The 23,414-nt window shown below is 36.2% G+C and overlaps 1 protein-coding gene across 8 annotated transcripts in view; it reads left to right on the top strand.

Moving 5' to 3' along the window:
• Window positions 1-23,414, top strand: part of EVI5 (ecotropic viral integration site 5) — an 81,454-nt gene that overhangs the window by 44,203 nt on the left and 13,837 nt on the right. For all 8 annotated transcript variants that reach the window (XM_054834334.1, XM_054834331.1, XM_054834335.1 and 5 more), the window contains 2 exons: window positions 2,618-2,713; window positions 13,690-13,785. In XM_054834334.1, coding sequence (XP_054690309.1) covers window positions 2,618-2,713; window positions 13,690-13,785 — 192 coding nt within the window. The remainder of the gene's footprint in view (window positions 1-2,617; window positions 2,714-13,689; window positions 13,786-23,414) is intronic.

The raw sequence follows: 23,414 nt of genomic DNA on the forward strand, positions 1-23,414 counted from the left end.
TTCAATTTCAAAATCTAACTATACGATAAGATATAGTTAAGTGGAAAATGAGAGGATATAAAAAGCCATTGTCCTCTGACAGTTTAATCGCAAGGATTGTCATTCTGTTTCCCGTCCCTTGTTCTCCACATTCAAACTACTAGAAGCGTGATTTTTGCTTAATCTAAGATTCATGCCAAATGCTTTCCCTTTTTCTTGTTATAGAAGAGACTATTTTAAGTTCCTGTCTCCCCACCTCTGTATCACAATAAATGAAGGAAATTCCTGTGTGGGATTGTTTAAGGTTATTTCACTGTGTGAGGAAAGTGAGATTTTAAATTTTAAAGTGAATTGAAAGGAGAAAAAAAAGCTGAAATTTAAAGTAGAAAGAGAAACACTGTTATACTTGTCAATCCAAAGCCTTGCAATGTTACTGGCTTTTTTTTTATACTAACTACATGTACAAGAAACTGTGTCCTATGATTACTATGTAAGGTATTTGTTACAAGTGTGAAGGACTAGCCTCCAGCAGTAACAGCAGACTTGTCATATTTATAGTCCTTGTAGAAATAGGTTCAGCATCTATAACTTTAAATAGTATTGCTACCAACTTAGATTTGGCTTCAAATGCAGATAATAGCAGGTAGGTTGAATTGAAAAGACAGTAATGCTGTGTAAATACCTGAAATAAAGCTATTTAATATGTTACTGATACAACAGCTTTGTATTCAAAACTGGTGAAGAAGGCTTCAGTAGTCTTTCAGGTAATGTCATAGAGCAATACAGACAAATGCTAAGTTTTTGTAGCACTAAATATTTTAAAAAGTTCCATCTTGCATCTCCTTAAATCTAGCAAGTTTATTATTTCCAATTCCATTAGAAACCGATGCTTGATTTTTCTCCCTATTGTTTCAAGTCATCCAAAATCATGCTCTAGTTTTATTTGTCACTACATCTTGGCTAAGTAGCAATATTTCTGCTTGAAGAGGTGTGTCAAAAAAAGATATGTTTGGATTTTTCAACTCCCCAGTTGTGTTTTCTATGCAAAAGAACTGGTACGTTATTTCTGGAGCTTTTATTTTTCTTTAAAGGATAGCTTAAAGTATGTAAATAGACATTAAACTTTTTGTAGCAAGTTGCATCTCATACCACCTATATGGCAACTGTTTTCTGTCACTGGTGTGTAGTTATGTTTCTTCCTCTTTATCTGACTACTGCTTCTACAGCAAAGACTTAATTAAAAATTGTTTCTTGACACACAGAACTGATCTTTCTAATCAGCTTTGCTAAAGAATTTACAACATAAGATTTGTCCCCCACCCCAGTCTTGTCTGTCTTACCATATCAAGTTTTGTGGTCATTATTGAGAACATGCTCTGTTTCAGAGATAAAGCATCAGTGCAATCTAGAGCAACACTATTGACTCATCTCGGATACCAAAGTCAAACCAAGCTAGTCTGTCCCTTAGCTTTCGGTTAAATACATGCAATCCTGTGGACTTGTGGGTTTTGGCTTCATTCGAGCAATCATGCAGCAGAATTTAGCAATAATGTCTAAACTCTGGCTAGCACATGATGGATTCCTCTGAAATGGACTCCACTGATTACAAATGCTGTAGATGATGTACCTTCATTACAGGAATCTTTTTTTTTTTAAAGAAATCAAACAGCATGTTTTCAAGTTGCTACTATAGATAAGCTTTGGCATGTTCAATTCAGTCTGAACCAAACTGTCTAATGAAGGGTGGCTAAGTACTGTCAGTTTGAAGCATACATTCAAATAACTGAAATACTGCAAACTGTAGTTACTGTAAATCAGTTCCAGAGTTACAGCAGTGTCACAAAAGGTGTACCTGAGCCTAGTCTGTCTCTTCCTTAGAATTATTTGCACACCAGCTGAAAGTATTGCTCACTCAGTATCTATCACTGTTCTCTCTCTGTGGTTGTACCAAGCTGCTGACAATGTTAATTGCTTTGTGCTCTGAAGTCTTGAGGACTTGCCTCATAAAACAGAAATAAGGCAATTTCCTTCTCTCTTGTCCAAACTCAAATCACCTATCACTTGTAGGCATTTTTAGGTTAAACTTATACCAGGAGTCTGATTGTAGGTTACAGGCATTAGAATTTTATTCTAAACTGTCTTGCAAATCTTCGTTGTATGCTATGGCTAAGATACCTGGACTTAAATGATGTTGAGAATTATCTGTGCTTTTGTGTCTGTTTTTAATTCTTTTTTTTAGACAGAGAATGATGAAATATGTAACTCTTGTGTAGCTTTGCTGTTTCTTATATAGAAGCTAGAAGTTGAAGCATGAGCTGGGTTTATGTTGATACTTTTTCTTAATTTACAATATAATATTTCTGGACCACAAGACAGCTGTCTTCTGGACATTGATAACAGCATGTTTTCAAAACCACACAGATGGTTTTTTTAGAATTGATATTAGGTGACAACACAATTCTATGGGTTAAAATTAAATTTGGGTTCTTTAAAATATGTCTTATCAATAGGTATGATATTTCACACAGCAGTGTATTAAATTTTCTTTACTTACATGACTCTGGGTAAAAACAGTGCACAGGCTTTAATCAGTTGAAACTGATATTATTTGTTAGCTTCAATCTATTACTGCTTTCAGAGTAAAGAAGAAGTGATGGCAGTACGGCTCCGTGAGGCAGACCGCATTGCAGCTGTGGCCGAACTCCAACAGCACATTGCTGAATTAGAAATCCAGGTAACAAGTGATGGCATTAAATGTGTGATTTGATACTGATTACTTTTTGTACTCTGTGGTTTTTCTTCTTCCTCCACTTTCTTTCCTTACTAACCTACTGTGAATACAAAGCACTGTTTTTCAAAGTGGGATAATGCTATATTGTTGAACATGCCTCCTTTATAAGCAAAGGCCTTAAATCTGTCTTATGGGCATACTTGTGAGCTGTTGTTAATTACTTCTGTACAAGCACCGTGCTACAGGCAACACTCTCTTAAAATCTGACTTCTATATTTGTTTTTTGTCTTGTAATTGGTAATTTTTACCAAATAATAGATTGAAAACATCCTCTGTAAAAAAAAAAAAAAAAAAAACCAAACAAAAAAAACACCACACATTTTGATTCCAGCAACCATTCTTTTCTGTGCTTGCTCTTCTGCTATGACCAATATTGGAGGATTTGTTGTAAACCTCTTACTCCCCTTATGTAAATCTTGAAACCAGAAATGTTACTTACTGGTACCATGTCACTGTAGGATCTGAAGATGCAGCCTTTGGCCTCTGTGTTGTTCCTTATGCTTTCAGTTCCTTGTGGAGCTTTCACTGTTCAATGAACTCACTGCTCCCTTGAGAGAACCACAAATCACTGTTCTTTATATTTTCTTGGCTTTGAGAAATCATGATGCCTTACTGTAGTCTGTCCTTCCTATACTTACATGCTGTTGTCCTGTCCAAATTCTGCTGTGCCAATCTGCAAAGGTTTTCTTGGTTATTATTCCTAAGTTACAAGCTAGTTACTCTCTAGTTTACCTCTTTTTAAAACTGGTATTGGTAGTGTGTGTCTTCTGAAATCTTTCCTTCAAGGTTGTGATTTTACTGTATTGTGTCAAAGCTGCCTTTTCCCTATGATTTCTCAACTACTTGCATCTTTTTCATCTCCTCATATATGGAATGTACAAATAAATTTAAAGGAGCTTGCATAAAGAATTTTCACTTCGAATATTTTTTCCTGTAGTGCAGCAGGCACTAAATTTATTAGAAGATAAAGCAATCATTTCTTTTAATCACATAATGCTTAGATAATGCTGTGATAAGTACATTAGACATACTTAGATAAGTACAGCAAGCATTGCATATGAATCATTTATCATCCAGTAAGATAACAAGAGAATAGCTGAGTTTAGGTCAATCTTCTACTCAAAAAAAAAAAAAGTTTAAAGGTTACTTCAAGCAATATGACTTTTGAAGATGAGGAGCCAGTATTCATTTTGCATTATTTTTACTTTAGCACAGACTTTAAATGCCATCCTGCTTCCATTGTTAGACTGATGTAGGTCTCCCAAAAAGTACTCTGGTCTTGATTTCATAAAATGAAGAAATGGTGAATCCCATAATGATCAGTTGTTTTTTTGATAGTTGTCACCCAATTAGAATTGTGTTCATTTTGAAATGTAAATACATCTAACTTGGTTTTCTGTTTGATCAAATCATCAGCGCTTAATCATTTTATAGCTCCTATTCCCTTTCCATATTTTTGCTTAAGCTATGTGTACCAGAATTGCATGCAGATTTTCATAATATCTTGTAATGAGACAGGTAAAGCAGTTAAGTGCAGGAACATACTCTATTTCATGACTCTGGCTAATACATCTAAAGATTACACTGTCCCTGTTTTGTCATGATACTGCACTGTCTCATGTTCAGTTGTTTATCCACATAATCTCTCCTTCCTTTTCACAATTACTACCATGCATGATGCAATCTTTAGTTATGCTTTTCCGTTTTTCTCATGTTCTAGGTGGCTTTTTTTTTTTGTTTCTAGCTAAAGTGCATTTCAAGTTCCAATCTTTGTGGTGTTCCTAGATGATTACCTGTTAATGATTTTTTGATCTGGAGTCTTTTAGTAAGATTCTTGATTTTCTGTACAAATGAGAATGGCTGTGTCTTCTTTGTATACAGTCTGAATGTATGAGGTCATTCTGCAGCTGTAGTTCATGTTTCGAATTTAATGAGTTTGCCTGTTAGGCTTTTGGTGAACTATTGATCTCAAACTAATAGTAGCCTGAAATACAACTCCTTCAGCTGTGAAATACAGGTTTTGATTGTTAACTGTATGAAGACATATAAAACAAAAGTGATTTAGTAGAAATAAGTTCCTCTAATGTCAATGTACTTCGTTTTGACACTACATGTGACTTGAAATGCTTTTATTGGGCTGTGACAGATATTTTTTTTTGCTAAGATTCTGTAAGCAAACAGATATTTTTGACCAATGTGTTTTGCCAGCAAATATGAAACTTATGATCAAAACTTCTGTTTTGGGCACTCATGCTCAAAGGCCTCTGAAACACCTGCACCAAAAAAAATTAATTATGGAGTTGGAAAGCCTTAGTTACCAAAGCTTGTAAACTATAAAACATGCAACTTGTAATAGAGCTTAAACAAAAGCCACTTTTTAAGGAAATAGAAAATCTGGATAACTTCTTCCTCATTGGAGAAAGAGCTGCCTTCCTGTTCTCTTCCATTGAGCTTGTCACTGGAATTGCTGTGACCTGGTGTGGGGAGCAGAGGGCCTTCTAATCTGGACTTGCCTTAATGACTTGAAATACAATATTTAATACCATAAATACGTTTAGCCGGTCTTGGAGCGTGGTTGTCAGTCTCAAAGTAATTGTGCTTTTAACATGGAGCATTGCAAATAGGGAGGAAGTTAACTTACAACATAACCTTCCTTTTTTTTGAGGGGGGTGGTGCTTTTCTAAGAAGCTCTTGGGATTCAGTGCCAGGTCCACATAGTCCATAGCAATGCTTCATCAAAATTGTGCAGTTTTCTTTTAAATGTTCATGTAGGTGTAGGTGCAAGACACTGGTGTTAAATTTGGAACGCAGAGTATCACTACTCCCACATAAGAACTGATCTGACGTTACACACACAAATGCTAGATTTAAATCACAGTTTCTGGGTCACTCTTAGTTTTGGTTAGTAATAATGACAGAGAGGGAGATAGAACTCTAACATTTAATAGTAGATGTAATTCTGCAGTAAGGTGTCATTTTGTTATGTTAGGAAGTTATTTTTTTATATATTCTGAATGTCATCTTGGTCAGGCATTCAGTTCCCAATGCTAAGCTTTTAAACTTTTGTGTAAGCATATTGAAGTATAAAGAATAGTCCAATACATGATGGATATTCTTCAACAAAAGAAATGTATGAGTTGTTACACTTGTGTAATTTTGTGTAATTTTGCTGAAGTAACTGAAGCTCAGCTTATGTTGCATATACCTAAGCCCCAGAAATGACAAAGAAAATCCCTGAAGTTATGTATAAGCAAAGGTTTACTTTGTCAGCCTTTGTTTTGTCCTCTATCCTCTTTCTTTTTCTCTCACTTGCCAGTTCAGCTTATAAAACCCTTGGGAAGCAAATATGGCTCAAGTATTTAGCAGGCTTCTGGGCTTTGAGCAGGACATTTGAGCAAATTATTAACAAATGAAGGATGGATTTTGGGTGACTGGGCTGCTATTTTTTTGTATCTCCACACCAGGGAGAAGCTGTTGTCTTCAATATGATATGTTCTTTCTCGAAAAGTTTAGAGGTTCACATCTTATAACTGACTTGTTTTGGCTAAGCTACATGCACTCTCTGACCCTTCTTGTCCCATCCTTTTGTAACATACAGAGAGCCAGGGCTAAAGAATGGGTATTGTCTCATTTTGTCTATAGTCAATTAGCAAAACCTCAGGTTTGTTTCCTTAGGGAATTAGTCTTGTTTTCAGCTGAACTGGTCTGATAGCTTCAAACTGCAACAAGCAAATGATTTTAACTTCTTAATATAAGCCTTTAAAACCCTATTGCTTTTAGCTTGCATGTGCTTTCCTAAAGCTAGCAAGAAAAGTCTACCAGGTTTCACTACACTTCTGGCCTAATAGCAAGTGATCCTTCTGATTGCATGTGGGCAATTGCGTTGGTCCCTTGGTGTTGTTTTGGGTTGGGGGGGGGGTGTTGGGTTTGTTTTGGTATTTAAAAAAAAAAGTTTTCCCTGCAGTAGTGAAGGAAGGACAGATTAAATGAGAGAAAAAGAGGTTTTAGAGAAATTAGGCAAGGTCAAATCAGTTACAAGCTAGAGTCAATCAGCTGGCTAGTGTGAGGAGCACTAGGCCAATGAAAGTATAGACAGATTGAGGAAGCAGAGCTGGGTCAGCTGTAGTCTCTGCTCAGCAGCTTAATCCCTCTCCCTCTGTTTCTGTGCAGGCTGGTGACTTGTAGCATCCTCTTAAAATTATCCACAGCTGGTTTGGATTGGGGAGGTACAGAGCACACTTACAATGTAGAAAAGTTTTTAGGTCTGAGTAATCTTAAAAACTATCTTATAAGAATTCATTCTTCTCTTCGTTACATTGATCTGGACAGGGTAATATCACTTCCTCCTGATGTGTTTCCTGGCAGATTCAGAGAATTTTGTCACATTTACCCTATCTCTAACCATGTCAAAGCTGCTTTGAGAACAAGTGTAAAGGAAATCCATGATTGTGCTAGTTCTCTCCCCCACACTTTAAACTTATAGCACTATTTCGTTAGAATGAAGCCTTTCTATGACCTCTGTTTAATAACTCTTCCAAGTAGTGACTGTTGAGTAAAGAAATTGTTTCCATCTTTTCAAATTACAGGAAACTTTTTTACTCTTATCAATAGTGGTGTGTGTGATGTTAGCGATGTGTTTTTTGAAAGTCTAGAATGAGTCACTGTAAAGTCACTGAAAGGACACTAGTTACCACATGTACATTTCTGAATAAACTTCATTTACATTTTCAATGCAGTGTCTTTTGCCACAGAGTAAGAATTTAAAAGCCTCCCCTGAAAAAAGCTGAGAGAGATTGTTACCAAGTAAATATTTCTAAGTCGGAAGAGATCAGGCTAAGGGTGTTAAGGAAATGTCCTATGCTTTAGACATTTTAGTAAAGATGATACACTGTTATCTGCGGAATAGCAACAGTCTGATGTGCCTGGATTTTGTGTGCCTATAAAACCATCAGGTTTGTTTTTCTGTGTGTTTAAGTTCGCAGTTATTAAAGTGAAGACAACCCTAGATGCTTTCTTATTATTTAAAATGGCCTATTCTCTTGTTGACATGTATGTCTTTTCCTACTCTCTGATCATCAAGAGTGTTTGTGAAAACTTTGCTTGTGCTCCTCTTGGGATGAAATACCTGCAACTGAAATTTGATTACATGGATCTGCTGTATCTTATACTTTCTTGGTCGAGCAGCAAATGCAAGGCTTAAGGCCTCCAGTGTGTTCCAGGTGGTTTCCAGTAATTGATTTATTATTTAAACTTTATCATGACTACTCTAGTTCATTTTGGGGGGGTACTACACAGTAATGGTTTCAGGTATTTAAGATTAGTGTTCTGTGAAGCAGTCTGTCCCTGCACTCTTGTGTTGCCAGCTGTGCACCCTGATCCTGTGCTGATTGAATTTGGAAGGTCTCCATATGCTCAGTAGTTCTCAGTTGGCATCAGGTGTGTTTCTTGAGACTAGCTGCTGCTTCTTTTGAAGGTATAGAAAAGCTGGTTTTCTCTTAGCCAGACAAAGGAGGATTTAAGTACGATACTACAGCCATGAATCTCAACTGATACTTTTTGGTGGGCAGAATTTTTCCTCATTTTAAGAAGCAAATTTTTAGGGAACAGATTTTTCTTCTCAGGAGCTCTCAGTGTAGCTCTTGATATGCGTGCAAGTACAGTAACTCTAGTACTTCAGAGCAGGATGAGAGGTGAGAGCTTCCAAAACTGAAGGGGCTTAAGTGAGTTCTGTTCTAGCATCTGCTTTTTTGATCTGCAGAAGCAGTACCCCAGGGAAATTGATGCAGAGATTAGTTCACATATGACTGCAAGTTTATGTTATCTGGCTTTTTCACTGCATATTCATTTTAAACTTAAAGTAGCTAGTATTTGCCTGGAGACCAGCTATTCTTCCTTGTCGTGACCTCCCCAAATACCACAGATTTTCTGTAATAGTGCTCCCCCTCAAAAAAACCCAAACCAACAACCCACATCCTATGTGTATAATCTTAGATTAAAAAAAAAAGAGAGATTACTAATTGCTTTTTAGCAAACTAATTGCTATTACCTTTTAAAAGGTTCATACCTTAAAGACTTTTAAATTATAAGTGGAGTCAGCATTCACTTTTGAAGTTGATCTGAGTTTTCTTCAGAAGTACAAAACTACTCAAGCACAGTAGTACAAAACTACTCAAGCACAGTAGTACAAAACTATTCAAGCACAGTATAAAACTAATGCAGACTGAAGTGCCCAGTTCCTACTGAAGTAAATGCTACAACAGGAAGAATTCAATAAATTAACTCAAGCAACATGAAAGCAATTTAATTTTTCTTATGTCAGTGGGGCTGTCTAGTAACTTATGTGGAAGCTGGACCAGAGCATATGAAAACGTAATTTAATAGAAACAGAAACCCTGAGGTTTTAAGTGTATAAAAATGTTTGAAAGTTAAAGCCAAATTCAGAATATAGAAGGACCCTGAGCAGGGTAGTCAGCAGTCAGCTCCCTTTTCCCTTGGTGGTTTTACAGAAGACAGTTTGTAAGTCCTTTGCCCTGATAGCATGTGTTTTCCAGCACATCTGCATGGCTCAAAACTTGAAGCAAGAAGCTAGTAATAATAATAGGATTATCAAGAATGTGTCAATGTGAGTTCTCACCTACCTGGCTGTTGGGGTTGGACCATGGAGAGTGCAGGCTTCTGTCCTTTGGGCAAGTAGCCCTCTTTTCCCCAACTCAAGTTATCCTTTGATCTTAGTAGTTGATCTTCCATCTGCCGTAGCTGCTTCTTCGTATGAGGTGGCTGAGGCCAGACAAGACTTAATCCATACAAGACTGATTTCTTCCTGCCTAAGCCTAGAAACCATTTCAATATATGCTGTTGGATCCTCAGGAGGAGAAATTAATTAATTAATCTGTTCTTTAGAGGTTTATAATAGGAAGGATGGCTGCAGTACAGCAGGAAGAATGGAAAACATGCATCTCCAGAGAAGCAAATGAATGGTAGAGGGCTAGTAGTTATTCCTGGAAGATAATAATCTTCAGTTGCCCTGCAGTACATCAACTAACTAAATGCAACAGCCATATCCTGCAGATAGTGGGCTGAAGATGAAATCTGCAAGAATCACTGGTGTTGTCTGAGGTCCTTACCTTTTTGTTTCAGTTCCATTCAGTACCTGTTGTATCTTCACTCTTCAATTCCTGTCCCATTTTTATGTCACTTACAACCTAGCTAATTCCCTGTCCTTCTATTTCTTGGCCAAGTTTGATTCAGATTCTGAACTAAGAACAAATGGTTACTCTAACAATCTCAGCTGCCTCATGACTCAGTCTCAAGAGTTAAAAATTAAATTTATATAATATGGTATTATATTTGAAACCAAAAAATCCAAGCTGAAGCTGCTTAAGCTTTCTTTAATTAAGCTACTAAATGAAACATGAAATCTTTTCTGGAGTCTCCATGTATGTTGATAAATGTTTGGAGTATGAGTGTGCTTGCTGTCTCTGGGACTTTCACCAATCACAGTAGCATATAGCTGTGCTTTGGCACTAATCTAGTGTTATCTATAATTAGGATGTACAAGTAGGACTCTGACCTGCCTGAACATAGGGTTTGTTTTGCAGTGGTGGTTTTCACTATCTCAGGATACACACACTGACAATATTCCTTAAAAGAGACTTGAGGATGATATTAATATCACCTGAAAAAAGAGTAAGAAATAGGGGGTTTTTTATGATAATCAGGAAGTAGTAGATAACATGTCCTATATTCTAGGGTAGGTTGAGAAGCAAATCCAGAACTACAGAATTTTTGGGAAAAGCCTTTGACAGATACCAACAGATAGTAGGGAAAGCTGTTAATATTGCTTTCTGTCATGTTAAAAGGAACTGCCATGTTGAAGCTTTTCCTGCCAACAATTTTTCTTTTTGACTTCTGTCAAGCTGCCCTAATGACAAACTAGTGTTAAAGAATATTACTACCAAATTTAAGTTGCTCACATTAGAATTTGCATTAGACTTAACAAATGCTCATCAGAAGCTGGAAATTACTAGAAAGTAATCTGAACTTAATGCAAATATGAAATGTGACTGGAAAGTGAAAATTTTGCAGATCATAGTAATATTTTGTACATGTATGAAAATATATGTATTGATGAAAAATATCAATCTCTTCTCACAGTTTTAAAGAATGTTGGGTAACTTAAAGATCATAATCTGACAGATAAAACTACTTTTTATAAAATAAATGTTTTGGTTCCTTAGAAATACGTAAACTTTCAGCTGTCTACTTATTTATTCTCTAAATTAGATGATTTTGGTGAGAATTAAAAAATATTTTAATGCTATAGTGCCTGACCCCTGCATGTTTTCCAGTGGTTTGCTACTGCACCTGCATGAGTGTCTTTTAAATAACTAAATTAATGATATGATCAACTTAGCTTATTAAAAACAAAAGTAGAATATATCTTTGCTCTTACTTAGAGATGAACAGCAGCTGTGAAGAAGACTGATACCTCCACCTAAAATTTCTCCTATGTCATCCTTCCAATTTACCCACTGTAGACAGACTTTGTAGCTTATAGAACATGGGTTTTTTTAGTTAGCTGGAAATACCTGACTTCTGTTGCAGCCAGTTAAAAGGATCAGCTTCTGACCCCTAGTGTTTTGAATGTTGCAAGAGGAAGTTACAGCATGACTCTTTCTACAAACATACTTGTCAAAGAAATGACATTGCAGGGCTCCTTTTGTGTGCTAAATGCATTTTTGTGAATTGCCAGCTCTACAAAATCTGTAGTTCTGAAAGGAAAACTGAAACTTATTTGCCCTTCACTAATAACAAGGATCTTGCAAGCCAGGCTTATGCCCTGCATTTAGCTCCAACCGATTTGAGCTAAAGTCAGTTCTTCCATGAGCAAATACATATGTCAAATTATTCTGTGATAATCTGCATTAACTTTACAATATTATTTATGGAATAAAAAGTAACAATAAAACCACTTAAATATAATGAAAACTTTTAACTCCCAATATGGTATACTCTATATGGCATACACTAACAGCTTTCAGCTATTTGTGCAGTGCCAAACTTAAGCTAGTAAATATTATTGCCTCTGCTGTTAGTTTATACTGACTTAATTTGGGAATGCCTGTTTCATGTCCTCTTGTGCACCCAGCTTGAATGTAAGCTCAGCCATTTATTACACTTTCATTTTAAAAGGGCTATGGCATCTATCTTCTATCTATGGTAAAACCTTGCTTTACTCTTGCTTTTTGATACTATAGTGTATGGTTACATAGTAATTTGGAGTCCATAGAACAAGAGGCTTAAGTGGAAAAGTCAGGGTTTCAAACAGTGGGAAAGGACTGGGACAAGCATTTCTCCCATATATTCCTGCTACCACAAGAGATCAAGTCATTCTCATTGTCTGGAATCTTAGTTTATGACAGCAACAAAGCTTTTTCTATATACTGATGTAAACAGCACTATTTTTAGTCTGCAGGTTATGTTGCTTCTGTTCTGGTTTCTCCAGTACCAATAGTCATCCTAATGAAGAGATGGGTGTTTGGGGATATTTTTAACCTATTTAGGACAGGAACAATTAGTAACGTTTTTAATGTTAATAATTTTTTTGTGAATTTGAGCCGTAAGTTGCCTTGGAAACTAGGTTCAGTATGGAATTATGCATTAAAGGATCTTATGCCTCCATGTCGCAGATTCTGTGAATTAATAGTGAATATTATAAAGTTTTATTTTTTTTAGTAATATTGTAATGCATACCTTGCTGCAAGAAATACAAAGACTGAAATTAGAGAAATTGCTTGCCAATGCTGACATTGCTTGAGGTTGTTTTCTTCATGCAGCACAAAAGTTTGGAAGGGGATATGTTGTCCCTCTTCCTCATGTCCTGGTGTTGATATTTCAGAGGGATGTTTTAAGCCTTTCCGTTAAAGCTTTTTGTCTTGTATTTTGAGGAACAGTTAATACCTTTCATTCTAAAAGTTATATAAGATTTATATAAAATCAAAGTTCTTCTGCCCTCTAAAGGTGTCTGCTTCAGAAATTACTCATCTGGGAAAAACACAGCCAATGCTGCTCTTGACTTATAGCAAACTGAAGATATGGGCTGCCTTCTCCATCAAGGGTGGTTATTTATCTCAGATATGCCAAGTTTGGTTCAGTCATATTAGGATTCCCTTTAGACATTAGCTGAAAGTTAGTGTTGCAGGCGTTCAAGTGCAGATGACACCTTCTTGAGCATCTTGAAACTGAGGACCTGCATTTGGTTGACAAATGAGGGGAATCTTGCATTCTTCATCTCCTGGCTTTTTTTAATTGCCAATTTTTCTGTACCTCTCACGGCACTGGTGCTAGGGGATATATTTTTCTTCACTTATGCTCTCTGGAACTCCCATATGATAAATACCACAATATTTTATATGTTACAACTTTTTTAGGGAAGAAGAAAGCTTGTCTTGTAGTGTTTCCCAGTGCATGTCCTACAATGCAAGGGAAGAACATGTTTTGTTTACTTGTCACTTGGAAACAAAGGGATATTCCTTGTTACTAAAGGAAAACTTTACGTTAGTGAAAATAATGTGCACTAAGATATGTTCCATAGATTGATAATATTCTGTAGAGATGCTTTACTAAATTGCATGTGCAACCTCATGTACATTGGATGTGCATTCTACCCGTGAAATTTTGTTAATTCTTCACGCTCCTCCATAGAATCCTGCCTATAGTATGGTTAGCGTTGAAAGGATCCACTTGGTCTGAGCTACTGACACCCCTAGATACCTGCTGTAACTTCAACCAGATGAAAAGTGCTGGATGGTGTCTGAATAGCTTCTGCTAATGACAAAAATATGCAGTTAAAATAAGATTCTTTTAATATAGTATATCTGTGAATAATTTGAATAAGATTCTTTTTTTAACCAAAACAGAAAGAAGAAGGAAAAATTCAAGGGCAGCTTAATAAATCTGATTCTAACCAGTACATCAGAGAACTGAAAGATCAGATAGCTGAGCTGCATCATGAGGTAAGTGATAAAATACTACTGTCTCTGATCACATGCACCTTTTGTCCTGTCTTTCATTTGTAGCAGGTTTTGCTTATCTAATAGTTATTACAGCTTCAGTACTTGATTTTGCCAACATACATTATTTTAAATGAATGCAATAAAACTCTTATACATGAATCTTGCCCTCATCCTGGGAGGTAAGAGAACAAAAAATTGCTTGTTATGTGATTTGACATTAAAGGAGATCAGCATTTATTGTTCCATCTTGTTTTTGTCCTTAATTTCATGAGTTGATCATATTTCACTGTGTTGCATTTACTGCATTTGGAGCTGTGTGCATGAAAATAAGCCCCTCTATGTCTTTGTGCTACAACATTTAAGGCTAATTTAGTTGGAAACTAAACTGCGTTTGTGCAAGTAGAAGAGTCCATGTGCAGATTTTTTTTGTTCTTGCTGTATACTGAGATTGCTTAAAAAGAAAAAGGATGCTTGCTTAATATCAGTTAACAGATTTTTAAGTTTTAAACTGCCAAAACCTTCAACCTATGAAATTTCTGTTTTCAAACTTCCTTGCTCTAATAGTTGTAGTAACTTTCTCTTAGTTAAAAAGATCAGAAGGTCCTGAAACCAAAATGGCTTATGTAACTATTGTGCTCACTGGCTCATTTCAGTTCATCTTGGCATTGTGAAGAAATGTATTTACCTAATACTACTCTGTATGCAAAATGCCTAGTCATCTTTCTATTGTAGTCTGCTTCTGTTTCTATATACCTTCTAATATACAGCTTTGATATTGTTGCTTAAAACCATAGTATCATAGAGCAATATAACCTAATTATTTGTTGCCTTTTTGCTTTTGTTAAACACATACATCATTTCTTTATTTAAGTGTAGGTAGTGTTCAGTGGATTCAACCTTTTAGGACCAATCCCTTGAGAGTTATAACATAGTGGCGGATCTTGGAATGCTGTCTATGCTATAGGTTGAGGATAGTGTCTAGAGCTATCAGACAGCACCTTTACCAATCATTAAGCTCACTTAGAAACAAATTTAAAAATCAATAACCTGGCTTTTTCCGTTAAAGGACTGTAACTAGCTTGCTTTGTTCCCTATGAGAAAGTAAGTTGCTTGTAGAATTCCCAGAAAGCCAGAAATTTTGCATTATGAATAAATAAAGTACTGTACTGACTCTTCCTTCTGCTCAGTGTAGGTTTAAAAGGTAAGAAACTGCTGTGGAGGAAAAGTAGAATTACTGCTGGAAAGCTGTGGCATAATTTTCTCTAGACAAGCATCTGTCATATGCCTGGCTGAGCAACTCAGTTGTCATCAAGGCGTACAACTGTGTATGTGTTTAATGTGTCTGAGTTAGTGTGAACAGGTTGGAAAGATGATGTGGTTCGTTAGCTCACAATTACGCACAATGATAATTCTGAGTAATACCAGTGATTCCTAAACAGTTAAGTCTAGACAAATCTTTATTAGTATTTCAATTTGATTGAAAGAAAATATCAGCTAGGGAGAATATGAATTTCAACAAAGCAGAGTTTGAGTAGTTCCATGTAGAAGAGCACTCTTCTTCCAGATGTGTGCTTTGTGGCTTTACTTTTGATTTCCAAGCTAGGTAAACGCTATAGGAACAAAGTACCTCGTTCTAGGATAGATAGAAACTGTAGGAGGAAACTCTGTGCATAGTAGACAAGTTCTATCTTGGCAGCATTTCTGAATGCTTCCTTAGACAGAGTTTCTTAAAGCCTGGAAGTCCTTGTTTACTAATGACTTTTTTCCCTTACTGTTACATGTCTATTTGTCTACTTTTTAAATAACTTGGGAAGGAAAGTAATACTTCATGCACAATCCTTTATTTTGAGCATAACCCACTGGGCTAATTTTGAGCTAATGTAAGGTTAAGTCTGAAAAGTATGTAGTATTTATAGGTAAGTTGGTGCTAATAAATAATAATAAAGTATTGGATTAACTTAGCTGCTAAGTAAAGAACTTTACTTGCAGTATTTCCTGAAACAGCAAAATCTGGAAAAAAAAATGGCAAGAGGAAGAGGCAAAAATGTTTGCCACTAACTGCTAAATGTTAGGATTAGTATACTTTAGTCAATACCAATTAAATAAAGCAACTTTTTTTTACATCTGCACTGAAGTGTTTTCATGTATAGATTCATTAATGACCATGCTCTTTGCTTTTTGGCTAGCTGCTTTTCAATTCTACTTCTGCAAAAGCTAAAACAAACGTTACAAATTTGCAAATTCATCTTCCTGAAGATAGGGTGATGGTGTATGTGACATGCTGACCACAACCTCCAACTGGTTAACATGTAAAAGGCACTGGTAAAAGGAACAGAGTTCTTGATGACTGCGTGGTTACCATCTAATAGACTGTAATTGTGGAACTTTAAACTGGACGTAAATTAATGCAGAAGTTATAGTTTAAGGTAGGGGTGGGATGAGTATGTGTGAAACAAGATTAAATATCTTGGCATGGCCATCAATCTTGATTCCACTTACTGAACTCTTTTTCTTTCCAGTACTGCATTTTTACAGAAGTATACATCAGAAGAATTGCAGGTTCTCCATCTGAAGGATGGAACAAAATAATGAACAGATCCTATATTGAATATAAGTAACTGCAAACTAAGTCCATACTCTGTCCTTCTGATAAACACTCTTTCGTGTTTTGGCCAGCACCCTGAATGCATGTGTTACTGTATGAGTGGAACCTGGAGGGGCTAGATACTTTAATTCTACCCTGTGATAGGATCTGTCTGTCAGATGGTGATGGTACCATGATCAAGCAATAGCAGAATCCATCCTAATTGCAGAGTTCCAGTGAAAGATCTACTGTTCCATCAGTGTTTGCAAGCTAGACTAGTAGCCAGGGTCAGGACAAGCCTAGAACACCAGTGAGGAATACCAATAAGGAACACCAGAGAACGGCAAAAAGAGGTTGCTATTGCTGCCCAGGGTCTAAAGCTGAGTCTTGTCCACTAAAAGGTGGTGTGTGCGCAGTTACTACAGTACAGATGCAAGAGGCTGCTGCTGTGACACCTCTTGACTTTGTAGTGGAGGAAAGCTTGACACTCAGTTTTCAGATACTTCTCTCACACCATCCAGTGTGGTAACCTGAATCAGTTATGTATTGGAACTCTGCATATAATTTAAGATGATTAATTTTATTTTTAAAAAGTTTTATTTATACTTTTACAAACTTCCAACCAATTGCCCTTTGTAATCTGAGTCCACCGATTAATTTTGGTCTTCCTTTTCTGAGCTCAAAATTTTGCATGTATCTTAAATATAGTGCAGCTTGCAGCCTAAAGGATAATTTTCAGATGCTTTTATTACTCATTTGGGAATAATGCTACAGTCAATCCTCAAATCATTTTATAAGAAGACTTATTCATAGTAAATTCAAGTTGTGTTCCTGTTACTGAGTAAAACTGCACATACTGGAAACTGGTAGTATGGCATCCAAAACTGAACCGATTAGGCACATTGCTATTAAATGTACAAGGTAAATAACATAGAAAAAGATGGTGCCTTTTTTCTTACCTTTCAAATAAGAAAATAGCTATAAATGGAATTACTACATTGTATTTTTGGTTTGTTCTAACAAGATACCTGCCTGATTCCTCTTATATGTAACCAGTGGATTTCTGTAGTATGGTAAGCTGAATTGTATATTGACTACTTCACAGTAGGTCTTAAACTCATATTTGATGAACACTTCAGGAGAGCAAACAGACAAAAGCTGGAGTTCCGAGAGTGTTGTAACAAGGCTTGTGATGTAGCCTTCTGCTCTATGCACACCATCTCAGGATCTACTCACATGCAGCTCTTTCTCTGCACTAACTTGAGTAACCAAATATGGGTTAGAATCAAAATATTTAATATAATTTACATACTATGTAAAATGATGAATTCATTCTTAAATTTCTTAGTGCAGCCATAACTTCACTCAGAGTTCACATGCATGTAAATCAATTATTAACTTGCAATTTTTAACTTTAGTAAATGTCAGTCATTTTTATGTTAATTCCCTAGGAAGCTACTGACAACTATCCTTTAATCTGTTACACAACCTATCAACATTTGAAAAACAGCTGGTGCATAATGAAAGGACACTCAGACTGCATTATTTCTAGTTAGCCAATGGCTAATCCTGTGAAAAGCTGTGTATATTCAGTGTCAGATTAGTGCTGCACTTCCTTTCCTCCTTATTGACTGCAGTTGCTTTATTGGGCACAAAGTTATTAGATGCTTATGCCTTATGGCTTTATTGTTGAAGATGGAAACTAGCTTGAAAACCTGAAATTTTGAGCATTGTCACAGATTCAAACAGGAAGTCATGACGTAAACTTTTCAGAGATTTTAATATGCACTAGACTTAGACACTGCCTTTTCAGAAATGTGTCTCATTGCCACTTGTTCTTTTCATTACTTGAAATCTTTCTATGTAGCATTTTCTTTCTTCCTCCATATCCCTTCCATTCTTAAAGCTATCTCTACAGCATTCTTGACTTCTAGCTTAGTGGGATTTTAACCTAAAATATTTTTCCATTGTGCAGCCCTCACAGGCTGCAACTTCTGTGAAGCAATTTTGTTACTCTTGTCAGTAAGCACACGGGCTTGGTTGTCCTGTCTTTGGCACAAGAGAAATAAGGTCTGGTGAGCACTGTACTCTGTGACTTGACCTTACAGTTAATGTGTTTTAACTGATGTAATATAAATGACACAAGTATATAGGCACTGCAAGATTTGTACTGTGGGTTAAATACTCTCAGGTGGCACAGTAAGTGCTAGTACTTTATAGAGGTTCCCTTTGATTAGACACTGAAATGTTAAGTGAAAGCAAATTTTGTGAAACATTTTTACTATTCAAGAGAGTATCTCACTTCAGTAGGCAGTACTGAAGCAAAGCAGTTACTGTATGTGGAAAAGAATACGTAGAAAGCTTAGACTGTTATGAGTTTCCATTAAGTAAAGTTGAAAGTTTAAGAAGAACTGGCTAAGATAAATCTTGAAGTAGTTGTTACTTATTTCAACATAAATCACGTACTGGGGAAAAAAGGAGGAGGTTCTTCATAGTTTGCCACTCTGCTTTTAATTCAAATTGAATGGAATTAAATGATTTATAAACTGCTGAAGTTCTGCATTTCATGTACTACCCCACTGTACATGCAGTCACTTTATATATATTACACAGCAGCTGTCTCTGCTTCCTGTTGGATGTTGCAAGGCTTGTATGTGTTACCTAGATTACAGGAGTGGTACAAAAGATTAGAATTGACATGCTTACCCACAAACTACACTGGCAGACCACAAGACACCTTTGGAGACAAAAGCAAGTGGTTTCCAGTCTTACAGACTTTGTGATTTAGGACCGAAGTGCTTAAGTTTAAATTGTATTTCAAGTGAAACTTTGTAAAGTTTCTCTTTGTCATACTGCTAGCTGATTTTTGTGTCTCTTGGAATGCTTTGAGTTTGTTTTGCTGTTAAATTTCAATTTCTTATATTACTACAGTATTTCAAATGTAGGTTTGTTTTAATGTTATGACAGTTTTCATGTTAAAAGCTAAATTCTGCCTAATATGTATTCAAGTCCACAAAAGCAAGTAGCATCTACAATTTGGGATTGTGTAGCATTATTACAGAAGGCTATAATTCTACTGTGTATTGGCCATCTGCACTAGCGGACAGCTTTGAGGGAGCAGCAATGCATGGAAACTTAGTGCTTCCTTCACTTAGAATGCATTTTTTTCCTTAGAAAGCAGGAATATGGGTATTGAAGATAGCTCTTTAAAATCCATTTTTAACAATGCTTTCCTATATTCGAGGATCCAGTAGTTGTTTTGAGTTGGAAGCTGAAGAATACTCAGAGCTTAGTGATGCTTTTTTCTTTTTTGACATACAAAATATTCTTTATAATCCTGGCACCTTTTGCTCTTGATCTGTATTCTTAGGTAAAAATGACTTCCAGATAACAGGTTTCAGACCTCTTTACAGTCAATGTGACTTGTGGAGGAAAGAAGGTGGGTTTTGGGAATTTATCTGCAATTTTTGTCTTAGATTTGCGTAGAGCTTTCAAAAGACACTGGGATGTTTCTTTCCTGTATCTCTTGCCATACCCAGGAGATACAAAAAAAACTGACTGAATTAGGACTTGACTGAACTAATGCTAAAGGCATAATAAACACAAAGTTACCAGGGAAGACAGAAGCAAAAACTGACTTGTTTCTTTGTGCCCTTGCTTTTGCTTCTCATATAGTTCTAGCTGTTGCCTAGTCACCTTCAGCAGCCTGTGCAATTTGTGACCCAAAGGAGGAGGATGATAGCTAATTCCTACTCACCCACTTTTGGTGTCTAGACACCAATAGTAAATTGAAATGGTTGGGTTTTTTTTTTTTCATCCAAGGAATTTTGAATGGGGAGGTATAAAATATTCAAACTGTAGGTGGGATGGAGAGGAGTAGGGAGCATTTGTTCACTTTTCTTCCAGTGCAAGAATTAGGATCTTCAAATGAAACTGGAGGTGTATTGAAAAAAATATTAGCAGATTAAAATTTGCAAAAAATTCATAAGATTAAATTCCTTTAGATCCAAAACTATTCCACATACTAAAATCCATGTTAATACAGATTGGAAAAAATAACTGCCTAAGTTGATGGGGGGTGGGGTGGAGAATAATCCTTGGAGATGCACAGATGTCACATGTATAACTGAAAAATGGGCTACTTGCTGGAGTTTGGGAAGAACATTCTGGGAAAGTACCACTACATATTTGCCTGTTACATTTGTTTCCCAGGCATCTGCTATTGACCAATGTCAGAGACAGAGTACCAACCGGGTTTTCTCCTAGCTGTTCCTCTGTATGAGAGATACTTTTAACAAATAATTACTTGAAATATTTTGAGGGGAAGCAAGGATGAGATTGTTTTCTAATGTGCAAATCCTATGTATGTGTGTTTGGTATTTGCATGAAAAACAAAATCCTGCTGTTAGTGTGGCACACTGATCCAACAGTTAGAAAACCCTCCACAAACTGCCCATGTTAACAATATTTCAGCATGGCTGGTGGAAAAGAACAAGATAACAGATGACTGGAGCATTATTATTCCACTGAAATATTTTTTGAGGCTTTTTAAAAGCCTATAATAGTAACTTTAGGTGAAATTATGGTGACTAAATTCTTGCATATTGACAGTGGAGAAAAGGGAGTATTTTTTAAGTATTTCCCATTTTAGTATCTGAAAACTTGATGGCTATTCAAAGTAGTAGTGACCACTAGTTTACTACTCTTCCCACATATATATTGTTTATCTAGGAATGGATCTGATATTATGTTTTAAGAACCTAATGCATTCAGTAAGATTCTGATAATAGGTGTTATCTCATGGTCTGATCTTGCTCCTGGTGAGCTAACATTTTAAGATGGGCTTAATGAAAAGAGATATAAAAGTTGAAAATTAAATACTATGCTTTTAAAAGATTTTGCTTGTGTAAATAAAATTCAAGACACTTGATGCATTATTTATCCTCAGAGTAATTACTTAAGTTATGACCAAAGGAGTAACTGGTAATATGGCTGAATTAAGGATATATTTTGCAACTTGGGTTAGTTTTCTAGGCTTTCACTGCTGAAACTAAAATGGAGAGGGGAAAGTAAACTGTAGCCATCAGTGTGAAGGATTAGAAAAACCACCTGTATAGGCCACATTATAACACGTAAATAAAATTCAATGCACTATAGCACACAGGAGGAAAGTTTAAACCATATTAACAGTTTCTTTGGTCTTACCTACCATACAAGTTTATGGTATTTGAGCTGTGTTTAAAAGCTGCCAAATTATTTCCTCCTTGTTTTTTTATTTTATTATTAGCTAATAATCTTAAATCAGTATGGTACCAGAACCACTCACTGTACCCAGCACAGTTTAGTCCAGGTTGTCTCCTGAGGAGATGATGGAATAGCTTTACAAGCAGCTAAATGATGACTCCTGTATCTGCCGTAGATGAGCACAAAATGATGATGCTGCTTGTGGCCCACTGGAGTAGCACAAGATGGGGTTGGCTGCTTCTAGCAGCATTCCTAGCTCCTGTTTCTCTCACAGTAATAGCATCTGGGCTTGATGGAGGGATACCAGCAGGAAGCATTATTCCTTTCCTCTGTTAATTTTACTAGACTTCTTTGAGCCAAATTCAATGCTTACAAAATCAAATGTTCTCTTATCTGAAGCACCATTAGACTACATTCAGAAGCAGGGTAAATAACTTTGAGCTTCATCCTGCTGTATTTGGACTGCTGGTGTCCAGCTACTTGGTTTGGATGTGCCTATGTTGTGTTGCAGTCATGACTGCAGTCTGAGCACATCTTTAAGTAACTTCTAAAGCTATGAGTGAGTTATACATAGCTTTGCATGATGGAGATAAGAGGATTAACTGGGGAAAGTGAATTCTAATTAAAGTTCAACCTATTAGATTTTTTTAAAGTTCTCCTCTGAAGACATATGGTGATGGCTGGCAGTGGATCAGATCATATGGGCAAATGAGAATGAGAGAATATCAGACTTATCAGCATTTAGATATCTTAGAAACAGAAATAAGTAACACTGCTTTCATCAGAACAAAGGGGAGAACAGCAAGTCCAAAAAGGCCTAGTACTCTTCCTGTAAAATTTGTAATTGGATATAATGCTCTTCCACTCACTTTTTTTTCCCCTCTCTTTCTTCTGGAAGGGGTGTACTATTTGCTTTCCATGTAGTGCAGGCAGGTGTATATTTGTCTCTCCGTAATTGTAATTTTACTTGCTTGCTTTCATAAAACCAGCTAATCTTTGTGGGATTTATTTCAGTCAATTTTTACATTGTTCTCACTTCATAGTTCTCACTTCATAGTTCTCACTAAAACTGTAATGTTTGTTAAAAGTACTGTATTAACTCTTGCAAAACACTTGTTTCTCAATGCTGACTAGAATCACATGAACACCTTCTAATAGTTTGTTTTACTAGACAAATGCTTTCAAAATATGTGGCAGTCTATAAATGTTTTCTTACTTGATAAGAAATGTTGTCCCTGAAAGGAAATATGTTAGCCCTCAGATTTACAAAGTAAGCATTTCAACTTGTGGAAGTTTATAGCACAATAAATCATGTGCTTTTCTTCTACCGTATCTTGCAAGCACAGTTGGACAAGAGACCATCAGATTTCTCCCTCCCCACAAGTAAAGTTCTTGCAAAGCTACTGGACAGCTAAAAATGTAGTTGCTTTACTAGTACGTGTCAAAGTTACAGAGCTTCTGTGCTGGCAGAGTCTGATTTAAGTGGTTGTGGTCAGTCTGAGGAACCTGTGATATGATAAGATAGCGTTTGTGAGGTCATGTGGTTTGCAAACACCCAATCTAATGTAGCAGCTTTGTCTACACAGGATAGTTAAATATATACTGTATGCTTTAGAAAAGTGAATTGCTTTATTCCTTTAATTCAGCTTGTCCTTGTGAGTCAGAGATACTGACTTGATAATACCAAAATTGGTACAGGAGTGTGAGACTGAACAGATTGGGAGTTTTAATTCTCAATTAACTTTCCCCAATTTAGTTACCCTGCCCTTAATAAAACAACTAGCTTTAGAAACTGTCTGGT

The sequence above is a fragment of the Grus americana genome, chromosome 8 (assembly GCF_028858705.1).
Source record: "Grus americana isolate bGruAme1 chromosome 8, bGruAme1.mat, whole genome shotgun sequence".
In the NCBI taxonomy this organism is placed as follows: domain Eukaryota; kingdom Metazoa; phylum Chordata; class Aves; order Gruiformes; family Gruidae; genus Grus; species Grus americana.